This window comes from Leiobunum rupestre, chromosome 2 (assembly GCF_980474605.1).
Source record: "Leiobunum rupestre chromosome 2, qqLeiRupe1.1.hap1, whole genome shotgun sequence".
NCBI classification, from domain to species: domain Eukaryota; kingdom Metazoa; phylum Arthropoda; class Arachnida; order Opiliones; family Sclerosomatidae; genus Leiobunum; species Leiobunum rupestre.
Window position 1 is genome coordinate 89,475,846 of NC_143385.1, and position 21,439 is coordinate 89,497,284.

The 21,439-nt window shown below is 34.4% G+C and overlaps 1 protein-coding gene across 1 annotated transcript in view; it reads right to left on the reverse strand.

Annotated features, from left to right (window-relative positions):
* The window catches only part of LOC149960299 (rab-like protein 2A), a 103,228-nt gene that overhangs the window by 31,982 nt on the left and 49,807 nt on the right, over positions 1–21,439 (reverse strand). The window contains exons 2-3 of the mRNA XM_090165224.1: positions 19,543–19,572; positions 18,744–18,823 (exon numbers count right to left, since the gene is read on the reverse strand). Coding sequence (XP_090021350.1) covers positions 18,744–18,823; positions 19,543–19,572 — 110 coding nt within the window. The remainder of the gene's footprint in view (positions 1–18,743; positions 18,824–19,542; positions 19,573–21,439) is intronic.

Sequence of the window (21,439 nt, forward strand, 5' to 3'; positions counted from 1 at the left end):
TCTCAAAAGAGAGTTGTCGTAATTATTTGGATTGTCGCTCTCAAAAGAGAGTTGCCGTAATTATTTGGATTGTCGCTCTCAAAAGAGAGTTGCCGTAATTATTTGGATTGTCGCTCTCAAAAGAGAGTTGCCGTAATTATTTGGATTGTCGCTCTCAAAAGAGAGTTGCCGTAATTATTTGGATTGTCGCTCTCAAAAGAGAGTTGCCGTAATTATTTGGATTGTCGCTCTCAAAAGAGAGTTGCCGTAATTATTTGGATTGTCGCTCTCAAAAGAGAGTTGCCGTAATTATTTGGATTGTCGCTCTCAAAAGAGAGTTGCCGTAATTATTTGGATTGTCGCTCTCAAAAGAGAGTTGCCGTAATTATTTGGATTGTCGCTCTCAAAAGAGAGTTGCCGTAATTATTTGGATTGTCGCTCTCAAAAGAGAGTTGCCGTAATTATTTGGATTGTCGCTCTCAAAAGAGAGTTGCCGTAATTATTTGGATTGTCGCTCTCAAAAGAGAGTTGCCGTAATTATTTGGATTGTCGCTCTCAAAAGAGAGTTGTCGTAATTATTTGGATTGTCGCTCTCAAAAGAGAGTTGTCGTAATTATTTGGATTGTCGCTCTCAAAAGAGAGTTGCCGTAATTATTTGGATTGTCGCTCTCAAAAGAGAGTTGTCGTAATTATTTGGATTGTCGCTCTCAAAAGAGAGTTGCCGTAATTATTTGGATTGTCGCTCTCAAAAGAGAGTTGCCGTAATTATTTGGATTGTCGCTCTCAAAAGAGAGTTGCCGTAATTATTTGGATTGTCGCTCTCAAAAGAGAGTTGTCGTAATTATTTGGATTGTCGCTCTCAAAAGAGAGTTGTCGTAATTATTTGGATTGTCGCTCTCAAAAGAGAGTTGTCGTAATTATTTGGATTGTCGCTCTCAAAAGAGAGTTGCCGTAATTATTTGGATTGTCGCTCTCAAAAGAGAGTTGCCGTAATTATTTGGATTGTCGCTCTCAAAAGAGAGTTGTCGTAATTATTTGGATTGTCGCTCTCAAAAGAGAGTTGTCGTAATTATTTGGATTGTCGCTCTCAAAAGAGAGTTGCCGTAATTATTTGGATTGTCGCTCTCAAAAGAGAGTTGCCGTAATTATTTGGATTGTCGCTCTCAAAAGAGAGTTGCCGTAATTATTTGGATTGTCGCTCTCAAAAGAGAGTTGCCGTAATTATTTGGATTGTCGCTCTGAAAAGAGAGTTGCCGTAATTATTTGGATTGTCGCTCTCAAAAGAGAGTTGCCGTAATTATTTGGATTGTCGCTCTCAAAAGAGAGTTGCCGTAATTATTTGGATTGTCGCTCTCATAAGAGAGTTGTCTTAATTATTTGGATTGTCGCTCTCAAAAGAGAGTTGCCGTAATTATTTGGATTGTCGCTCTCAAAAGAGAGTTGCCGTAATTATTTGGATTGTCGCTCTCAAAAGAGAGTTGCCGTAATTATTTGGATTGTCGCTCTCAAAAGAGAGTTGCCGTAATTATTTGGATTGTCGCTCTCAAAAGAGAGTTGTCGTAATTATTTGGATTGTCGCTCTCAAAAGAGAGTTGCCGTAATTATTTGGATTGTCGCTCTCAAAAGAGAGTTGCCGTAATTATTTGGATTGTCGCTCTCAAAAGAGAGTTGTCGTAATTATTTGGATTGTCGCTCTCAAAAGAGAGTTGCCGTAATTATTTGGATTGTCGCTCTCAAAAGAGAGTTGTCGTAATTATTTGGATTGTCGCTCTCAAAAGAGAGTTGCCGTAATTATTTGGATTGTCGCTCTCAAAAGAGAGTTGCCGTAATTATTTGGATTGTCGCTCTCAAAAGAGAGTTGCCGTAATTATTTGGATTGTCGCTCTCAAAAGAGTTGCCGTAATTATTTGGATTGTCGCTCTCAAAAGAGAGTTGCCGTAATTATTTGGATTGTCGCTCTCAAAAGAGAGTTGCCGTAATTATTTGGATTGTCGCTCTCAAAAGAGAGTTGTCGTAATTATTTGGATTGTCGCTCTCAAAAGAGAGTTGCCGTAATTATTTGGATTGTCGCTCTCCATAGAGAGTTGCCGTAATTATTTGGATTGTCGCTCTCAAAAGAGAGTTGCCGTAATTATTTGGATTGTCGCTCTCAAAAGAAAGTTGTCGTAATTATTTGGATTGTCGCTCTCAAAAGAGAGTTGTCGTAATTATTTGGATTGTCGCTCTCAAAAGAGAGTTGCCGTAATTATTTGGATTGTCGCTCTCAAAAGAGAGTTGTCGTAATTATTTGGATTGTCGCTCTCAAAAGAGAGTTGTCGTAATTATTTGGATTGTCGCTCTCAAAAGAGAGTTGTCGTAATTATTTGGATTGTCGCTCTCAAAAGAGAGTTGTCGTAATTATTTGGATTGTCGCTCTCAAAAGAGAGTTGTCGTAATTATTTGGATTGTCGCTCTCAAAAGAGAGTTGCCGTAATTATTTGGATTGTCGCTCTCAAAAGAGCGTTGTCGTAATTATTTGGATTGTCGCTCTCAAAAGAGAGTTGCCGTAATTATTTGGATTGTCGCTCTCAAAAGAGAGTTGCCGTAATTATTTGGATTGTCGCTCTCAAAAGAGAGTTGTCGTAATTATTTGGATTGTCGCTCTCAAAAGAGAGTTGCCGTAATTATTTGGATTGTCGCTCTCAAAAGAGAGTTGTCGTAATTATTTGGATTGTCGCTCTCAAAAGAGAGTTGTCGTAATTATTTGGATTGTCGCTCTCAAAAGAGAGTTGTCGTAATTATTTGGATTGTCGCTCTCAAAAGAGAGTTGTCGTAATTATTTGGATTGTCGCTCTCAAAAGAGAGTTGTCGTAATTATTTGGATTGTCGCTCTCAAAAGAGAGTTGCCGTAATTATTTGGATTGTCGCTCTCAAAAGAGAGTTGCCGTAATTATTTGGATTGTCGCTCTGAAAAGAGAGTTGCCGTAATTATTTGGATTGTCGCTCTCAAAAGAGAGTTGCCGTAATTATTTGGATTGTCGCTCTCAAAAGAGAGTTGTCGTAATTATTTGGATTGTCGCTCTCAAAAGAGAGTTGTCGTAATTATTTGGATTGTCGCTCTCAAAAGAGAGTTGTCGTAATTATTTGGATTGTCGCTCTCAAAAGAGAGTTGTCGTAATTATTTGGATTGTCGCTCTCAAAAGAGAGTTGTCGTAATTATTTGGATTGTCGCTCTCAAAAGAGAGTTGCCGTAATTATTTGGATTGTCGCTCTCAAAAGAGAGTTGTCGTAATTATTTGGATTGTCGCTCTCAAAAGAGAGTTGCCGTAATTATTTGGATTGTCGCTCTCAAAAGAGAGTTGCCGTAATTATTTGGATTGTCGCTCTCAAAAGAGAGTTGCCGTAATTATTTGGATTGTCGCTCTCAAAAGAGAGTTGCCGTAATTATTTGGATTGTCGCTCTCAAAAGAGAGTTGTCGTAATTATTTGGATTGTCGCTCTCAAAAGAGAGTTGTCGTAATTATTTGGATTGTCGCTCTCAAAAGAGAGTTGTCGTAATTATTTGGATTGTCGCTCTCAAAAGAGAGTTGCCGTAATTATTTGGATTGTCGCTCTCAAAAGAGAGTTGCCGTAATTATTTGGATTGTCGCTCTCAAAAGAGAGTTGTCGTAATTATTTGGATTGTCGCTCTCAAAAGAGAGTTGCCGTATTTATTTGGATTGTCGCTCTCAAAAGAGAGTTGTCGTAATTATTTGGATTGTCGCTCTCAAAAGAGAGTTGTCGTAATTATTTGGATTGTTGCTCTCAAAAGAGAGTTGCCGTAATTATTTGGATTGTCGCTCTCAAAAGAGAGTTGTCGTAATTATTAGTGGCAGCGTAAGTAACGTAATAAACGTAAGTATGACACTGAATGATTGAGGAACGATCGGTTGCTTTGAAACTCGTCACGTCTTACTGTTGAAGTTTACAACATGCACGCAGGGCATAGCTGCTTGAGGGCTTAGGAGTGAACAAACTGAACGACGTTTTAAATAACTAACTAGTGATTTATTAGTGATGGCATTTAAAGAATATTTACAAACTATATACAATTAACAAATAATACTAGATTAGTACTAGAGCGACATTACTGCAAAAACTGCAGAAGCTGGATGACACACCTTAGACAAACGACAGGCGGTTTTATATACGGTCGAAATCTTATGTCTAAAGGAGATAACGGAAAGATAAGATTTCGTTGATAAAAATATCTTCATTGCTCTTTTTCTTCAACACTTACTTTCAACCAAAATCCAGGCTACGGCACTGACCTCTTCGTTGGCAAAATCACTGCCAGCTAGGCGCAACAAACACAAGGAGAACGCAGCTAGCCTTTAAACACGCTAACGCAGTGTTGTGAACAAATTTCATTGGACGAGGCTTTACGCTGAACGTTTTACGGGCGGGGGGGGGAAGACAATTTCCGAATTTTCCCCTTCCGAGGGCAGCAGGTACTTAAGCTTCTAACCAATTAAAACTGTACGCCAGAAAAGGCACGACTTTTGACGGGTTGCGTTCTCTTTCCGTGGGGTGCTGTGTTTGTTGCTCCTAGCTGCCATGCTAGTGTGATAGTAAGAACGAAAACTCGTTTTGGTCTCAAATTCGAAGGATACGTTTATAAAATATTCAATTTTATGGATCTATTCAATAATTAATCATGATTTTGTAGGGCGGTGCGATTAATGGTTTTTGGCAATCGAGTCGGTTATCGAGTATCAATTTTTTTCATCTAGTATTCGAGTCGATTAATCGAGTACTTGATTAAGGGAAAACTTTATCTTATTCGAATCTAGTAAAATACCTCGAGTAATATTTTTAACGAGTCGGGTTATCGAGTAACTAAAAATAAACCTCGAGTAATATTTTTATCGAGTCAGGTTATCGAGTAACTAAAAAAAATACCTAGAGTAATATTTTTAACGAGTCGGGTTATCGAGTAACTAAAAATAAACCTCGAGTAATATTTTTAACGAGTCGGGCTATTGAGTAACTAAAAATAAACCTCGAGTAATATATTTAACGAGTCGGGCTATCGAGTAACTAAAAATAAACCACGAGTAATATTTTTATCGAGTCAGGTTATCGAGTAACTAAAAAAAATACCTTTGAGTAATATTTTTAACGAGTCGGATTATCGAGTAACTAAAAATAAACCTCGAGTAATATTTTTAACGAGTCGGGTTATCGAGTAACTAAAAATAAACCTCGAGTAATATTTTAACGAGTCAGGTTATCGAGTAACTAAAAAAATACCTAGAGTAATATTTTTAACGAGTCGGGTTATCGAGTAACTAAAAATAAACCTCGAGTAATATTTTTATCGAGTCGGACTATCGAGTAACTAAAAATAAACCTCGAGTAATATATTTAACGAGTCGGGCTATCGAGTAACTAAAAATAAACCACGAGTAATATTTTTATCGAGTCAGGTTATCGAGTAACTAAAAAAAATACCTTTGAGTAATATTTTTAACGAGTCGGGTTATCGAGTAACTAAAAATAAACCTCGAGTAATATTTTTATCGAGTCAGGTTAAAGAGTAACTAAAAATAAACCTCGAGTAATATTTTAACGAGTCAGGTTATCGAGTAACTAAAAAAATACCTAGAGTAATATTTTTAACGAGTCGGGTTATCGAGTAACTAAAAATAAACCTCGAGTAATATTTTTATCGAGTCAGGTTATCGAGTAACTAAAAAAAATACCTAGAGTAATATTTTTAACGAGTCGGGTTATCGAGTAACTAAAAATAAACCTCGAGTAATATTTTTATCGAGTCAGGTTATCGAGTAACTAAAAAAAATACCTAGAGTAATATTTTTAACGAGTCGGGTTATCGAGTAACTAAAAATAAACCTCGAGTAATATTTTTATCGAGTCAGGTTATCGAGTAACTAAAAAAAATACCTTTGAGTAATATTTTTAACGAGTCGGGTTATCGAGTAACTAAAAATAAACCTCGAGTAATATTTTTATCGAGTCAGGTTAAAGAGTAACTAAAAATAAACCTCGAGTAATATTTTAACGAGTCAGGTTATCGAGTAACTAAAAAAATACCTAGAGTAATATTTTTAACGAGTCGGGTTATCGAGTAACTAAAAATAAACCTCGAGTAATATTTTTAACGAGTCGGACTATCGAGTAACTAAAAATAAACCTCGAGTAATATATTTAACGAGTCGGGTTATCGAGTAACTAAAATTAAACCTCGAGTAATATTTTTATCGAGTCGGGTTATCGAGTAACTAAAAATAAACCTCGAGTAATATTTTAACGAGTCAGGTTATCGAGTAACTAAAAAAATACCTAGAGTAATATTTTTAACGAGTCAGGTTATCGAGTAACTAAAAATAAACCTCGAGTAATATTTTTAACGAGTCGGGCTATCGAGTAACTAAAAATAAACCTCGAGTAATATTTTTAACGAGTCGGGCTATCGAGTAACTAAAAATAAATCTCGAGTAATATTTTTAACGAGTCGGGCTATCGAGTAACTAAAAATAAACCTCGAGTAATATATTTAACGAGTCGGGTTATCGAGTAACTAAAAATAAACCTCGAGTAATATTTTTATCGAGTCAGGTTATCGAGTAACTAAAAAAAATACCTAGAGTAATATTTTTAACGAGTCGGGTTATCGAGTAACTAAAAATAAACCTCGAGTAATATTTTTAACGAGTCGGACTATCGAGTAACTAAAAATAAACCTCGAGTAATATATTTAACGAGTCAGGTTATCGAGTAACTAAAAAAAATACCTTTGAGTAATATTTTTAACGAGTCGGGTTATCGAGTAACTAAAAATAAACCTCGAGTAATATTTTTATCGAGTCAGGTTTTCGAGTAACTAAAAATAAACCTCGAGTAATGAGTACTGGCACAGTCCTATTATTTTTAGCCAGGTAATGATAAATATGGTCTAGTTATTAAAATTGGTTTAAACTGATAATAATAAGAACGTAATGGATGCTTCGTCGTATTAAAAATATTTATTTTAAAAGCATTTTAAAAACTTAGCAAGCTTCTTCAGGCTAGTTACAATACTTTTTCGCGATTCAGCTAATACAGGGTTCGTACCAAATTTTCGGAATTAAATTCCCTGACATTTCCAGGTTTTCCTTGACAAATTTGCAAATTTTTCCATGACGATTTTTGTAGAATAAACGTTAAATCTTAAAAAATATTTATTATGTATTTTCAATACAAAAATTTATTTGACTAATTTTTTTGAGGTCATTTTGAAATATCATTACTTTTTTGGACCTTTTTCAAATTTCTTGAGTTTTCCCTGACGTTAATTTTTGAATCATTTTCAAATTCTTTGACTTTTCCTTGGCCTTTTGGAATAATTTTAAAATTCCCTGACTTTCCCCTGACCTTATGGAAACGTTTTCTAATTCCCTGACTTTTCCTTGACCTTCTGGAATCGTTTTCAAATTCCCTGACTTTTCCCTGACCTTTTTTGGAAACATTTTCCAATTCCCTGACTTTTCCCCTGACCTTTTCGAAGCATTTTCAAATTCCCTGACTATTCCCTCTCCTTTTGGAATCATTTTAAGATTCCCTGACTTTTTCTTGACCTTCTGGAATCGTTTTCAAATTCCCTGACTTTTCCCTGACCTTTTTGGAAATATTTCGAAATCCGTGACTTTACCAGGTTTTCCAGGTCGTGTTTTGAGTCTCTCTCATTACTTTACATTTACCGTGCCCAGGACAATATTTTGACGTCAGCATATTTTAATATCTACACTCTTTAAACTTTCTTTTATTTTTTTAATCTTTACATATTAATTTGGCATCATTCGGTTTTATTTCGTGATTGGGATTTTTTGAAGGCTTTCTTCAAATAGCAATTTTTTTTAATTTTATGTTCTTAGAAATGTTTTTCAGAAATTGTTCGTGTATCCGATCTACATATATTTTTCAAATTAATGATTTATATGGTCGAAGGCGAAACGAATAATCATTAAAGCATTTAGTGAAGGGAGAATAGGAAGTTCCATACTTTTGACTTAATATAGTATTTTACTTATGGTGAAAGCCGATTTCCCTGTAGAAAAAGGTTTAGAATTTAATATATCAAATCAAACCCACTATCAGGGTTGTCAGATGCCAAGCGCTGGATGATCGTACCAAGTTTCTATTTGGATCGTACTAGATTAAGTTCGTTAAACCTATTATGTCGTATAATTTAGCTCACTGTTGTGTACGAAAAAACGCCGGAAAATATTTTGGAAATATTTCCGATTCGTGGCGACAATTATCACACCCGCGGCTCCCGCCATACCACAAGAGCGTGTTTGGAAGTGGGAGTCTGGAATCTTGGAGATAACCTTCGCTAAAAATGCAATATTGAAAGATATATAAAGGTTTCCGCTCCAAAGAAAACAGTTTTTACACGGATCGTACTTTGGATCGTATTTAATCGAAAGATCCTATTTTTGACGTACGATCCCGTCTTCGGATCGTATATCGTACCGCGGGTTCAATTATCGTACAAATACGATCCGAATCGTACATCTGGCAACGCTGCCCACTGTCGTGCTTACTGTATAAAGTTTACTGAAATATAGCTCTTCCACGAACTCATTATAATATAAAATAGTAAAATGATTTGTAACTTCATCACGGTTGAAGGATCACGTAGGAAAATATGTTTCGCCCATTTTTTGAGTTTGTAATAGTGGGTAGAGGAATTAATTTAGACGGAATTAAGAGGCTTACCAAAGACCGAAAGGTTTAATAAATTCAGCTAACCCCTACAGCCTGTTACGGAGTTTTTTCCGACGATCCATCATGAATATTAATACATATTTTAATCTTTCGTAAAAGTTTTAATAAGTCAGCCTTAAAATTTACATTCTCATTAATAATCTTTTTCTCCTCTCGGAAGTGTCAACTATAAATAAAACCGCTATCAACACTAACACCCCGTGGAAGACCAAAATTTCTTTTGATCTGTCAGTATAAAAGTTACCAAAATAAAGCTACATAAAACTACTTCTCTTCTGTAATGTTTTGAAGCAATAAATTTTTTTCCTGGTAAAACCCTAAGAAAACAATACGGCTAAGCGGTAATATTAGTTCCGCGTCGACTATGAAATATTTATTCATAAAATATCTCGACCCCAATAGTTCTTTTTATAAAGTAACTTGGCCTTCTTGTTTAAATGTTGCTCTTAGGTCACAGTCTCTTGCTTTTACAAGTCTACGAGCGCGCTCTACAGTCGCCAGGGGAATATAGCTTTTTTCTAGCGCGCGTGCAAATTGCTCGTGCGAAGAATACACTAATATAGCTGGGTCCTGTGACGTAAGAGCAACATTTTAACAAGTTGGGCAAGACCCCTTTTTATTTTATAAAATCAACTATTAGCTAGGGTTGGCTGATTTAAATCAAGTTATTTTTCTAAAAAATCATTGTTTTAAATCACATAATGTAGTTCAATGGAGGAATAAAAATTGGCAAAAAAAGGTTTTTATAAAATTAAAACCGAAAATCTGAGCAAACTAAAATATTAAAGTAGGATTTCATTTAACTCAAGATTAGGTAGCTGATCAAAGTAAAATATCAGTTAATTTTACATTTATTAATGACTACTACTACTACTACTACTACTACTAATACTCGGTTATAGCAATAGTTTCACTCAAAATTTATTTTGATGTAGAACTAAAGCTGTTCCTCTTCTGTGGCCAATCATTTGTCAGATCCAAAGGGGAAAAAAATGACGCAAAAATGTCGGCCATTTTGTTCTTCAGAATTTCTTATAAGCATTTAAAGGTCGTTCACTTTTATTTTATGTTACGTAAGTTCGGTCACCAATAAAACGATTTTTTGTTTTATATTTCTTGCTTTTAGTTTAATAGCATTTCTACCGTTTTATCTTTTTGAATCAGTCACTTATATCAAAGTAAAAGCAAGCACAAACTATCTTTATATAAATTGTGTGAACGACCGACTCTTTCGAGGAAAATGAAATAAAGTTTACTGACGATTTCAAGCGTACCTGGCCTTACAGGGAAACACACATGGAAGGCATTCGAGGCAAACCGATTTTAGGTGAAGAATTGTTCATAAAACTATTGAATAAATTGCTTACAACTACACATTACAAAAGGAAGTCATTCGATGTTCAATTTTAACACGTTTAATTTTTTTTAAATGGCGCTTAATGCATATTTATAAATTATTACTGATTTCTTCCCAAAAAACGGTTTTCCAGTGTTGGAAAAAAGGCTTAAAAAACAAAACAACCTTTTCTTTGGCTTAAACACTGGTTCATATTACCTTTAAACAATTTTTTCGCTTGTGTTAATTATTTTTAGTTAAATTAAAAGGAACCACCTAGGGACTGCATTGCAAAGGATGATAAAATTAGCGAATAAGGAGATTAGTTCATTATGAAAAGGGATAATTAAGCTAAGCCCTAAACAAATTTGAAGAAATTTAAAAACTTACTAATAGCTCGTACCGATAGGTCTTCGAGCAAACAAAAAGACGCGAAACTCGGACCAAATAGATCTTCGAGTGAATAATAATGGACTAATCTACTTATTCGCTAATTTTATCATCTTTAATTATTTTTAACTGTACATACTGATCTTTATTAACTAAAAATTAATTGGAGTTAAAAAATTAAAGTAACAAAATAATATCCACAGATTAAAAAAAAAATATTTTCTGGGACTATACTTAAAGGGCTTACACTTCTTTGACTCTCTTTAACATCTTTGTTAAACACTTTAAACAAACGCACAAGTTTAAATACTTTATCTGTGCTTAGTCGATTATGATTACCCAATAATCAATTGTAAACCAGCAGGCTCGCTTTACAATGTGTAATTGAAGGTTTCTTTTCGTTTTTGAATATTAATAATAATAATAATAATAATAATAATAATAAACAGCTAGGCTAATACCCAAGACACCACCTTAGACCTAAGTCATCATGCGACTTTTGAAGCCATTAATTCAGGTGGCCGGGTTACAAATGTCTCGCCAGAAATGAGGTTTTAAATTAGTTTCGTAGTGTTTTTAGAATAATTTAGAGTAAATGATAGCAATATTTAAAAGTTTTATAAAAGACTGACACTTCATGGAATTAAAAACATTTTATTTACAATTTTCAAGCTTTCGGATCGCGGTCCTTCCTCAGCTAGTCAATAATACATTTTGAAGTTAATTACATTTTTAAGGTTACAATGTTACCCCTGGTGTCCAACGTATATTTAATTTTTTAATTTGAAACCTCCGCACCCTTCAATATTTATCGACCCTTTATCTAAATTTCAACCCCCTCTATCTCTAATGTCAAGAACCCATAGACGTACCAAGAACAGAGGAAAGGAAATTTTGCTGGATCGCCTCCTAATCGATTTTTTTGAAAGAGGCGGAGCTATTGAGTCTTCTTCCACTATTAGGTGGTGTTTTTTTCGCCTGTTCTGGGTTTTTTGAGCGGGTTCAAAAGTGTAGCCCTGTGACGTCATTTTACTCCAACTCTATCTTGACGAAAAAAACGAGTTGGAGTAAGAAGGGAGTAGTTAGAGGTTAAAGGTTATATATTTGTTTGGTTTTTAAGATGGCGACCGGTGGTGAGATCACCAATATAGGACTCATTCTTCTTATTTAATAATAATAATAATCAGCTAGGCTAATACCCAAGACACCACCTTAGGTCTAAGTCATCAAGCAACTTTAAAGTCATTAAATAGCATTTAACAATTGGATATTCGTTATTAAAAACTTGCCACATGTGAAGATGTTCAAAGCCCGTTATGTTTTCGAGAAACGAAATTTAAGCAGACGAATTTTCTATATAAGCTAGATTACTCCCTCTACACCTCCTTTCGAGGAGGAGTAAAAAGTGTAACCTTGGAGCTCTGGAACAAGCGAACAAAATTCGGGACAGGGTCAATCTTACCCCGAGAACAGGCGAATAAAACGTTTTAGGGTAAATAGTTTATACTTTTTGTCCTGGGACAGGCGAAAAAAAACCACCTATTGTTACTTCTAAAAAGAAGGCGTGAACCCTTACATATACAGAAAATGACATATTATTTTCAAGTTGGTTTCAAGTTGGCTTTAAGTTGTCGTTATTAAGTTTCAAGTTGGCTTTAATTTGTCGTTATTAAGTTTCAAGTTGGCTTTAATTTGTCGTTATTAAGTTTCAAGTTGGCTTTAATTTGTCGTTATTAAGTTTCAAGTTGGCTTTAATTTGTCGTTATTAAGTTTCAAGTTGGCTTCAATTTGTCGTTATTAAGTTTCAAGTTGGCTTTAATTTGTCGTTATTAAGTTTCAAGTTGGCTTTAATTTGTCGTTATTAAGTTTCAAGTTGGCTTTAATTTGTCGTTATTAAGTTTCAAGTTGGCTTTAATTTGTCGTTATTAAGTTTCAAGTTGGCTTTAATTTGTCGTTATTAAGTTTCAAGTTGGCTTTAAGTTGGCTTTAAGTTGTCGTTATTAAGTTTCAAGTTGGCTTTAATTTGTCGTTATTAAGTTTCAAGTTGGCTCTAAGTTGGCTTTAAGTTGGCTTTAAGTGTCCTCCATTAAGCGAAATTAGAGTTGGTTTTAAGTTGGCTTTAAGTGTCCTCCATTAAGCGAAATTAGAGTTGGTTTTAAGTTGGCTTTAAGTGTCCTCCATTAAGCGAAATTAGAGTTGGTTTTAAGTGGTTTTTAAGTAGGTTTTTAATTAGTTTAAGTAGTTCTTAGACCGCTTATTTTTTGGTTACTTAAGTTACTACAGGCGGAAAATGTAAAAAGGCGGGGCTTATTTTGAAAAATAGATTAGGAGGCTCCACGACGGGCTAAAGCTATGATTACGTGTTCTTACAAGCAGACATCCCGAAGTGTAACCCACCGATTTTGTTCAAACTCGGGTGATTGGTAGACCTTCATGTATCATGTAAAATCCTAAAGGGAATTTATTCAATGAGCAACCGTTTTGAAATGGCAACGAAAAATGGTTTTGACAATACAAAATATTAAATTTTCCCATTGAAAATAACATGAGATTTTGACCTCAAATTGATCAAAAGTTGATCAATTTTGATGGTTTTTTTTTTGGTCAAATTTTATTTATTTTTTCTATTTTTGGCATTTTCGAAATTTTGAAATTTGTTAAATTTTTCACAGTGGGGACCCTAGGAAATGGTCAGAATCCCATGTTATTTTCAATGAGAAAATTTCCATTGGTTTTTGTCAAAAACATTTTTCGTTGCCATGGCAAAACGGTGGCCCATTGAATAAATTTCCTTTAGAATTTTTCATGATACATGAAGGTCTACCAATCCCCCGAGTTTGAACAAAATCGGTGGGTTACACTTCGGGATGTCTCCTTGTTAGTACGTCTATGGGTTCTTGCTAATGTATATGGCCTCTTTAAAACATCTTTTATACCAACCCCCCTCTTGATAGCGAACTAAAAAAACCAATTGGTTTAAACCATGCTTTAAGCCTTGGTCGAAATCGAACACGGAACAGGATGCAGATTTAATCATGATTATGGCATTGAAAGGCCAGCAGTCATGGACGTTCCAAAGGCAGTTAATTAACATTGTTTGCCGGTATTTTTTCACCTGAGATTAGCTTTGTTCCGCGCCACATCCTTTACAAATAAGAAAAGGATTCTCGAAGGCTACAGAGGACATTTTTTCCCAATGAGGATAGTACAATATCTTTAAGTGATATCGTCGCTACGGCAACCACAACCAATATCAAATAATAATATCCAGACGTTACATATTTGTTCGCGACTCATCTCTTCTATTTACGTACACTTTCTCAACCTTGGATCAGCGGGTTCCTAAGACTTTCATTATTTCTTTATTTTTTCTGTTTGCTAAAAACGAGGTCCACTTTGACCGAGCTCTCACAGCGGCGCGTGATCGACATTGGCCGTTGTAAAAGTATAACAACGAGTATCCAAATGTTCTGAATTGCTTTATTTATATTGACTATCCTAAATATAGATTAGCGGGTCTCGAAGTCTCAATATTGTTTATATTTGCTGTAAACACGGCCAACTTTGATTAGATCGGCGCGTGATCGACATTGGCCTTACTAAACGTATCTAAGGGTATCCATAGAGTAGCCATGGATATTTCTAACTAAAATTCACTGACTTTTCTAGGTATTCCTTTACAATTTCCAGAGATTTTCACTGACTTATCAATAAACCTTTTCCATTGAGTGTGTCAAACTCGTTTACATTTTCTACTCCATCTTCAAAACAACGTGGTCAAATATTTTCAAGGTGCATTGTTCCACTACAAATCGACAACAGTTTTTCACAAATTGGATTGTTAATGAGGGGAGCTCTTTACTCTCTAATATTCAACCTAAAAATCGGCAATCAGTGCCTTTTAAAGAACTTTTGGACTAGTGAAATTTAAATGTATTTATTCTAAAATTTAAATGTATTTATTCTAAAATTTAAATATATTTATTCTGAAATTTAAATATATTTATTCTGAAATTTAAATGTATTTATTCTGAAATTTAAATGTATTTATTCTGAAATTTAAATGTAATCATTCTGAAATTTAAATGTATTTATTCTGAAATTTAAATGCATTATTCTAAAATTTAAATGTAATCATTCTGAAATTTAAATTTAATCCCTTAATTTATTATCTAAATTTAAATTGAATTCCTTAAATTTTATTTTTTATCTAAATTAAAAATTGCATTCCTAAAGTTTGATTGATTATCTAAATTTAAATGTCATTCCTTAAATTTGATTGTTTATCTAGGTTTAATGTTATTCCTTAAATTTTATTGGTGATCAAAATTTAAATGACATTCCTTAAGTTTGATTGTTTATCTAAATTTAAATGTCATTCCTTAAGTTTGATTGTTTATCTAGATTTAAATGTCATTTCTTAAATTTGATTCTTAATCAAAATTTAAATTTCATTCCTTAAATTTGATTGTTTACCGATTTTTAAATGCAGTACTTTCAAATTTGATTGTCTATCTTAATTTTATTTAATTTGATCTTCTTATTGCGCCGGACACAGACTTCAATAAGTGTTTACACTTTGTATTTCCCATACAAAAAACTCCTACTATTAAAATTCCCCGACCATTTTCGAATACCCTGCCTCTTCATAATTGGGATCGGGGTTTGGATCAGAAATATTCCTTTAATTTGGTTTATAACCGAAAAATATCAGAATACAAACTTTCCTTATAGCCACGAACAATATCCATAAATAAACAGTTCACCCAAATGTTTATGATTAATCACAATTTTGGCTGTTAATTTATCTGTTTCCCCGTAATTCTATGGTTCGGCATTCGGATAAGAATTTTTTCGTTCGTTTCTTTTATATCCATATCCCAAAATTATCCGATTTAAAACTTATTTTTTGCATATTAAATCGTATAAAAGTCGTGAATAATATCCATAAACAGTTAATCGAATTTTTTATGATTAATTGAAATTTTGGCGGTTAATTTATCCGTTTCCCCTAACTCTGGGTAATTACGTGCATTGAGTTGGGAATATTAATCTAGAGATCCAATCAAATCTGCTCCACGCGAAACAAGTTTTTGAAAATTACGAATGTGCCGTCTCCTATAAAATGACGAAAAAACGTTATCATATGACCCGTGGCGCCATCCATTATTTTTGAAAAAAAAAATTCCGGAAAACGCGTCTTATTTGAACGAACCATTGAGAGATAGACGGCGCCACGGGTAGAATGATAACGTTTTCTCGTCATTTGGGAGCAGACGGCAGTATTCTTATTTTTTAAAAACTTGTTTCACGAAATACTAAAATCCGACGTTTTGATTGGACCTCTAGATTAATATTCCCAACTCAATGATTCCGTGTATTTCCAGTAGTGTGGTAACCCTGAATCCATATTTTGGTCAATGAGAAAAAATAAAAAAAATAAAATGGATCGCTTTATCCAGACATACTTGGCTAACCTTGGATATTTGCCAGACCCTAAAAGCTTTTATCATTTCTTAATATTTGGTTTCTGAGAATCCGCAGGCCCTGGGGTATTTATTTTATTTCTGAACTTTTCATTATGTTCCCCGTTTGCTCAAGTAAGAGAAAAAGAAGTTCAACAGTGTAGCGGTTTTCCTATCCGAACTAGTCGAACGAATTGCAACTCTTTCGGCGTGGTTTCTAATTCACGTTGACGTACCCTCGCCAACAAAATTAACTAGGCAAAAGCCCACCATATACGGAGAGCGCTACTCGGCAGAGTTGGGCAAAAATCGGAGTGCACTCCCTAATAACAAACTTTACTCATTAGAGTGGGGTTTTCAATTTTTCGTCACTCGCCGAGTGAGATCGTGGGAAAAGAGTGAAGGTAGTATCGATTTTCAAAGCAATTAAAAGGATGCTAGAAATTTGAGTTTAAATTTAATTTAATTACTTTACTGGAGAGCGTGGTACCATCTATTAACGGCAAAGGAGACTAAAATATACTTTTTGGAGCGAATTCAAATTTCCCGGTTTAAATTTCGAGTTTCCCGTCAAGAATAAGAGTGAAATTGGTGACCTTAACTAATATCACTCTTCGGGGAAAGGTGCACTCGGTGAGTGACAAAAAGTGAGAGTGGAAAAGAGTGAAGATTTTTATACAGTTCCACTCTCACTCAAGAGTGAGACTGAATTTCTAAATATCACAAACGATTTTCGGGCGAAAATACAATTAACATATGCAACATATATACTATGTACAAGCTTTCGCAGTCCTTAGAAATAGCGAAAATACGAGCAACCAATTTTAGTTGATTTTCAATACAGAGTTTTTTATGGATTTCATGGTTGATTTAAATCAGGATTAATTCAATTGATTTTTTAAATCATTGATTTAAATAACACAATGTTTTTCAATGGAGGAATAAAATATGACAAAAATTGGGTTCTTAGAAAAGTAAAATAGAAAATTTGAGCAAACTAAAATTTTAAATAGTATTTAAATTTAATTAAGATTTCATTAAATTCAAGATTATTTAACCGATGAAAGTAAAATAAATGTTAATTATACAGGAAAAGTGCCATTTATTGTATTTAAAATCTATAAATTCAATAAATACCGATTTAAACGAAACAAATCGATTAATTTGATCTTTATGAAAAAAAACCCAAAAGTGCTTAGTAGGTAAAATATTTTCCTGGTGCCATTACCACCTTTAGTTTAAAATTTTCTAAATGGACGAGATGAAGGTCAATGTTTTGTTTTTTGTTGAGAGGAAATTTAAAAAACGCAAAAAGGTAGAAAATTCAATTAAAATCGGAGAAAAAAAAGCTAAAACCTAGATAAATTTCCTACGACTGCCCAACTTGTTCTTGAGAAAGTGCAGTCAAGCCTAGGGACGAATTCACTAGCTCTCTTAAGTGGGAGAGCCTCGGAAGCATTGCAGAAGCGGGGAAAAAACAGTAAACAAAAAGACCACGTTTTTTTTTAATAGAAACGCCTATAGGCCTTCGAGAAGTAATCGAAATACAAATGATGAAAGTTAACCAGAATTTCCAAACAGTAGACCGGTTTCGCCCTGTTTGGAGCTCATCAGTACTGTGTAGGATATCTGGCAAGCGACTGGTTAACCAACCAAATTAAAAAGCTAAGCCTAGTATTTAAAAATTTCAAAAGCCGTTGCTACGCAACAGAAAGCCGTTAGAGGAATGGTGCTTAAACACTTTTAGAGGTTAACGGTAATAGTAAAAGCAGGGAGCTGTTGGCTCGCGTGGCTTGAAGGGCTTGCCACCACCCTCCTACGCATTGTAACCCGGCCACCTGAATTTACAGGGTTCGTACAAAATTTCGGGAATTAAACTTCCTGACATTTCCAGGTTTTCCCTGACCAAATTGACAAATTTTCCCTGACCATTTTTGTTGGATAAATGAATGGTTCGAGGTTTTTGGAGTCATTTTAAAATTCCCTTACTTTTTGGGACCAATTTCAAATTCCTTGACTATTTTTGACATTTTGGAATAATTTTCAAATTCCCTGACTTTTCCCTGAACTTTTGGAAACATTTTAAAATTTCCTGACTTTTCCCTGACCTTTTGGAAACTTTTTAAAATTTCCTGACTTTTCCCTGACCTTTTGGAAACTTTTTCAAATTCCCTGACTTTTCCCTGACCTGTTCTAAACATTTTAAAATTCCCTGACTTTTCCCTGATCTTTTGTTAACATTTTAAAATTCCCTGACTTTTCTCTGACCTGTTCGAAACAGTTTAAAATTCCCTGACTTTTCCCTGACCTTTTAGAAACATTTTCAAATTCCCTGTCATTTTGGAATAATTTTCAAATTCCCTGACTTTTCCCTGACCTGTTCGAAACATTTTCAAATTCCCTGACTTTTCCAAGTTTTCTAGGTAGTGTACGAACCCTGTTAAAGGCTTTAAAAGTCGCTTGATGACGTAAGCCTAAGGTGGTGCCTTAGGTATTAGCCTAGCCATGGCCTAGCTGATTCTGGCTAGTTATCATCATCATTTATTTCAATTACTACTCCGAGTTTCGCTTAAAGTTTTGTAATTTTTAAAAATTTATCTACGTTTTAACTTTTTGCCCTTTTTTAATGGACTTTTCTACCTTTTCACGTTTCGATTTACTTCTGGATCAACTGTGATGACCCCAAAAAATTTAATAAAATCCTCAAAATTCGATTTATGTATAAAAAAATTAATTTAAAGCGACAAAGTTTTAAATCTTTTTCATTTTACGAAAACATTTTCGGTGAAAACTAAAAATGCGGAGAAAAGGAAATTTCTTACCCACGGCGATACTTTGATCATCCACTTTCGTCTTGTGCCTGTACAAGGTCAGAGCGTACGTTGACAGTTGGTGAGGCTGACTTAAAAGGAACCGGTAGTGAAGGAAAATATATTTTGACTAAAATAAACCAAACATCAAACGTATAACTAAAGACAAGAATTAATTAAGTAGTCAAAATATCTTCTGATTAATTTTCCCAAACGTCGCCTGAATACAAAACAAATGTAACCTTTATTACGCGTTTTATGCTGAATAGAGATATTTACATTATGGCAATATTATGATAACAATGTTTTCTCACCAATATTCCAGAATAAATCAACTTTTCATTACACCAGTGTTTTAACTATACCATACCATAATTTTATTTTTGCTTAGGTGATAACATAGAGTAACCCACTCGCATATAGTGGAAGGCCCTATGGAAGCGCACGAAACATTAATCCTAACGGGCCAACTGGTTTTCGAGGCGTGAATAAATATAGTCCGAAAAGCGATTTTTTTTAGAGTATAAACTTACTTTTTTATCTAGATATTGTACATTACCTTTAGGCCAACTTGTTTATTTCACTCCTCGAAAACAAGACGTTGCGCACGAAAAGTGTTCTCAAGTTTCGCTGATAGCCTTCCACTCTATGCGAGTGGTTTACTCTATGGGCCAATTCGTTCAATATAGTAATTTTCCCAAAATTTAAATAAATACAATATTGATAAAATCAATCAAATTTTATCGTGTGTATTATTTTACTAATATTGTATTAATGTTAAATACTTAACGCTGAATATTTAAAAGGATACTATCCATCAAGTAAGAAACGTTCCACTAATCTGTAAACAAAAAGTAAAAAGAGTTAATTTTTACATAGTTTAAATACATATTTATTCATTTGGTCCGACATTTGGCCAATTTCGCGTATGGGATTTTGAATCTCAAAGTTATTTTGGAAATCAGAAATTGATTTTGAGATTTCAGAACACAAATCGTGTTCTTTTCTGGTTTATTATGGAGATTTTGAGATTTTGAAACCGATTTTCTCCCAGATTTCAGGATTTGGAAGTTGATTTCAATATTTATCAAATAATTCTTTTCAACAGGGTGTTTCAGAAGTCAGTGCAATAAATTTGAGGTGTTATATTGGTTGAGTAAAGATGTTTGACTGTCTTTGTCGCGATCCTCTGCGACGAATTGGAAAAGCGCTAGAGAGCGTTAAAGTTTGGCCTAAAAACGCCTAAATGTAAGCTTTCAACGAACATAAGAACCCAGATAGAAAACCGGTTTTAAAGGGGTAGTAGGAAATTTTACTACTACCCCTTTAAAACCGGCGTTTTAAGGCGAAACTTTAACGCTCTCTAGCGCTTTTCCAATTCGTCGCAGAGGATCGCGACAAAGACAGTCAAACATCTTTACTCAACCCCTATAACACCTCAAATTTATTGCACTGACTTCTGAAACACCCTTTATAGTGTACGGTATTTGTTCAGTAATTATCAGTAACTAACGAAGCGTATTTTATTTGAATATTCCTAATTCGGAATTTACACGCAAATACGAAATTGGTTTTCAGCTGACCATTATGATACGGCATTGTAATCATCCAACACAATTACCGCCATAATAATCGATAATTGTAATTTCCGTACATACGCATTTAGAGCTTCGAGGTGATTTACCGATTTCTCGCAAGATTAGGCAACACGCGCTTTCCATTTCGGGATTATGTTTATCTATCTAGCACAACTTTTACGGATTCCGAAAACGCCAGGGCTGCGTAGAAATTCTAAGAATTCTTCCGTTCGTAGTGTTAATTCTCATTTCTAAAAATGTTGACGGTCCTTCTCACAGGAAGTGACGTAATATCTTCTCTCGAGTTCCCCCATTATTAAACAAAATGCTCAAATTGCTTATATCTAGCCCTCATTATTTCGAAAATGCTCAAATTGCTTGATTTCAATACTACGTTTTTGCGCGTGACAGTACCTTTACATTGTGAGGTATAGCAGACTTATTTACCCGCTTTTATAACCTAAGATGGCGGCGTATTTTCACGCGCAAGATGAATTTTAAGATCCCCTAATTGCTTATATCTAGCTCTCATTACGACAAAAAGTGAAGGTTAAGTTTTGGTTTTTTCAATATTTCTAATTCATTTCTCAATAAAAGTAGTTTTAAGCATGGAATTTTTTCGGTGGTTAAAGCCAGTCTGGCTGGTTCTTGCCAACGCTGGTTTACAAAGTTCGTAGCCGCCATCTTTAGAAGAATCTTTTTACATTTGAGTAAAATTGAGTTGGGAATATTAATCTAGAGATCCAATCAAATCTGCTCCCCGCGAAACAAGTTTTTGAAAATTACGAATGTGCCGTCTCCTATAAAATGACGAGAAAACGTTATCATATGACCCGTGGCGCCATCCATTATTTTTGAAAATAAAATATTTTTTCCGGAAAACGCGTCTTATTTGAACGAACCATTGAGAGATAGGCGGCGCAACGGGTAGAATGATAAAGTTTTCTCGCCATTTGGGAGCAGACGGCAGTATTCTTATTTTTTAAAAACTTGTTTCGCGAAATACTGAAATCCGACGTTTTGATTGGAATTCTAGATTAATATTCCCAACTCAATGATTCTCACGGAGATAAAAATTCTCACGAAGCATTCTGCTCAAGAAAAGAATTCCTTCTTAGAATTCTGACGCGC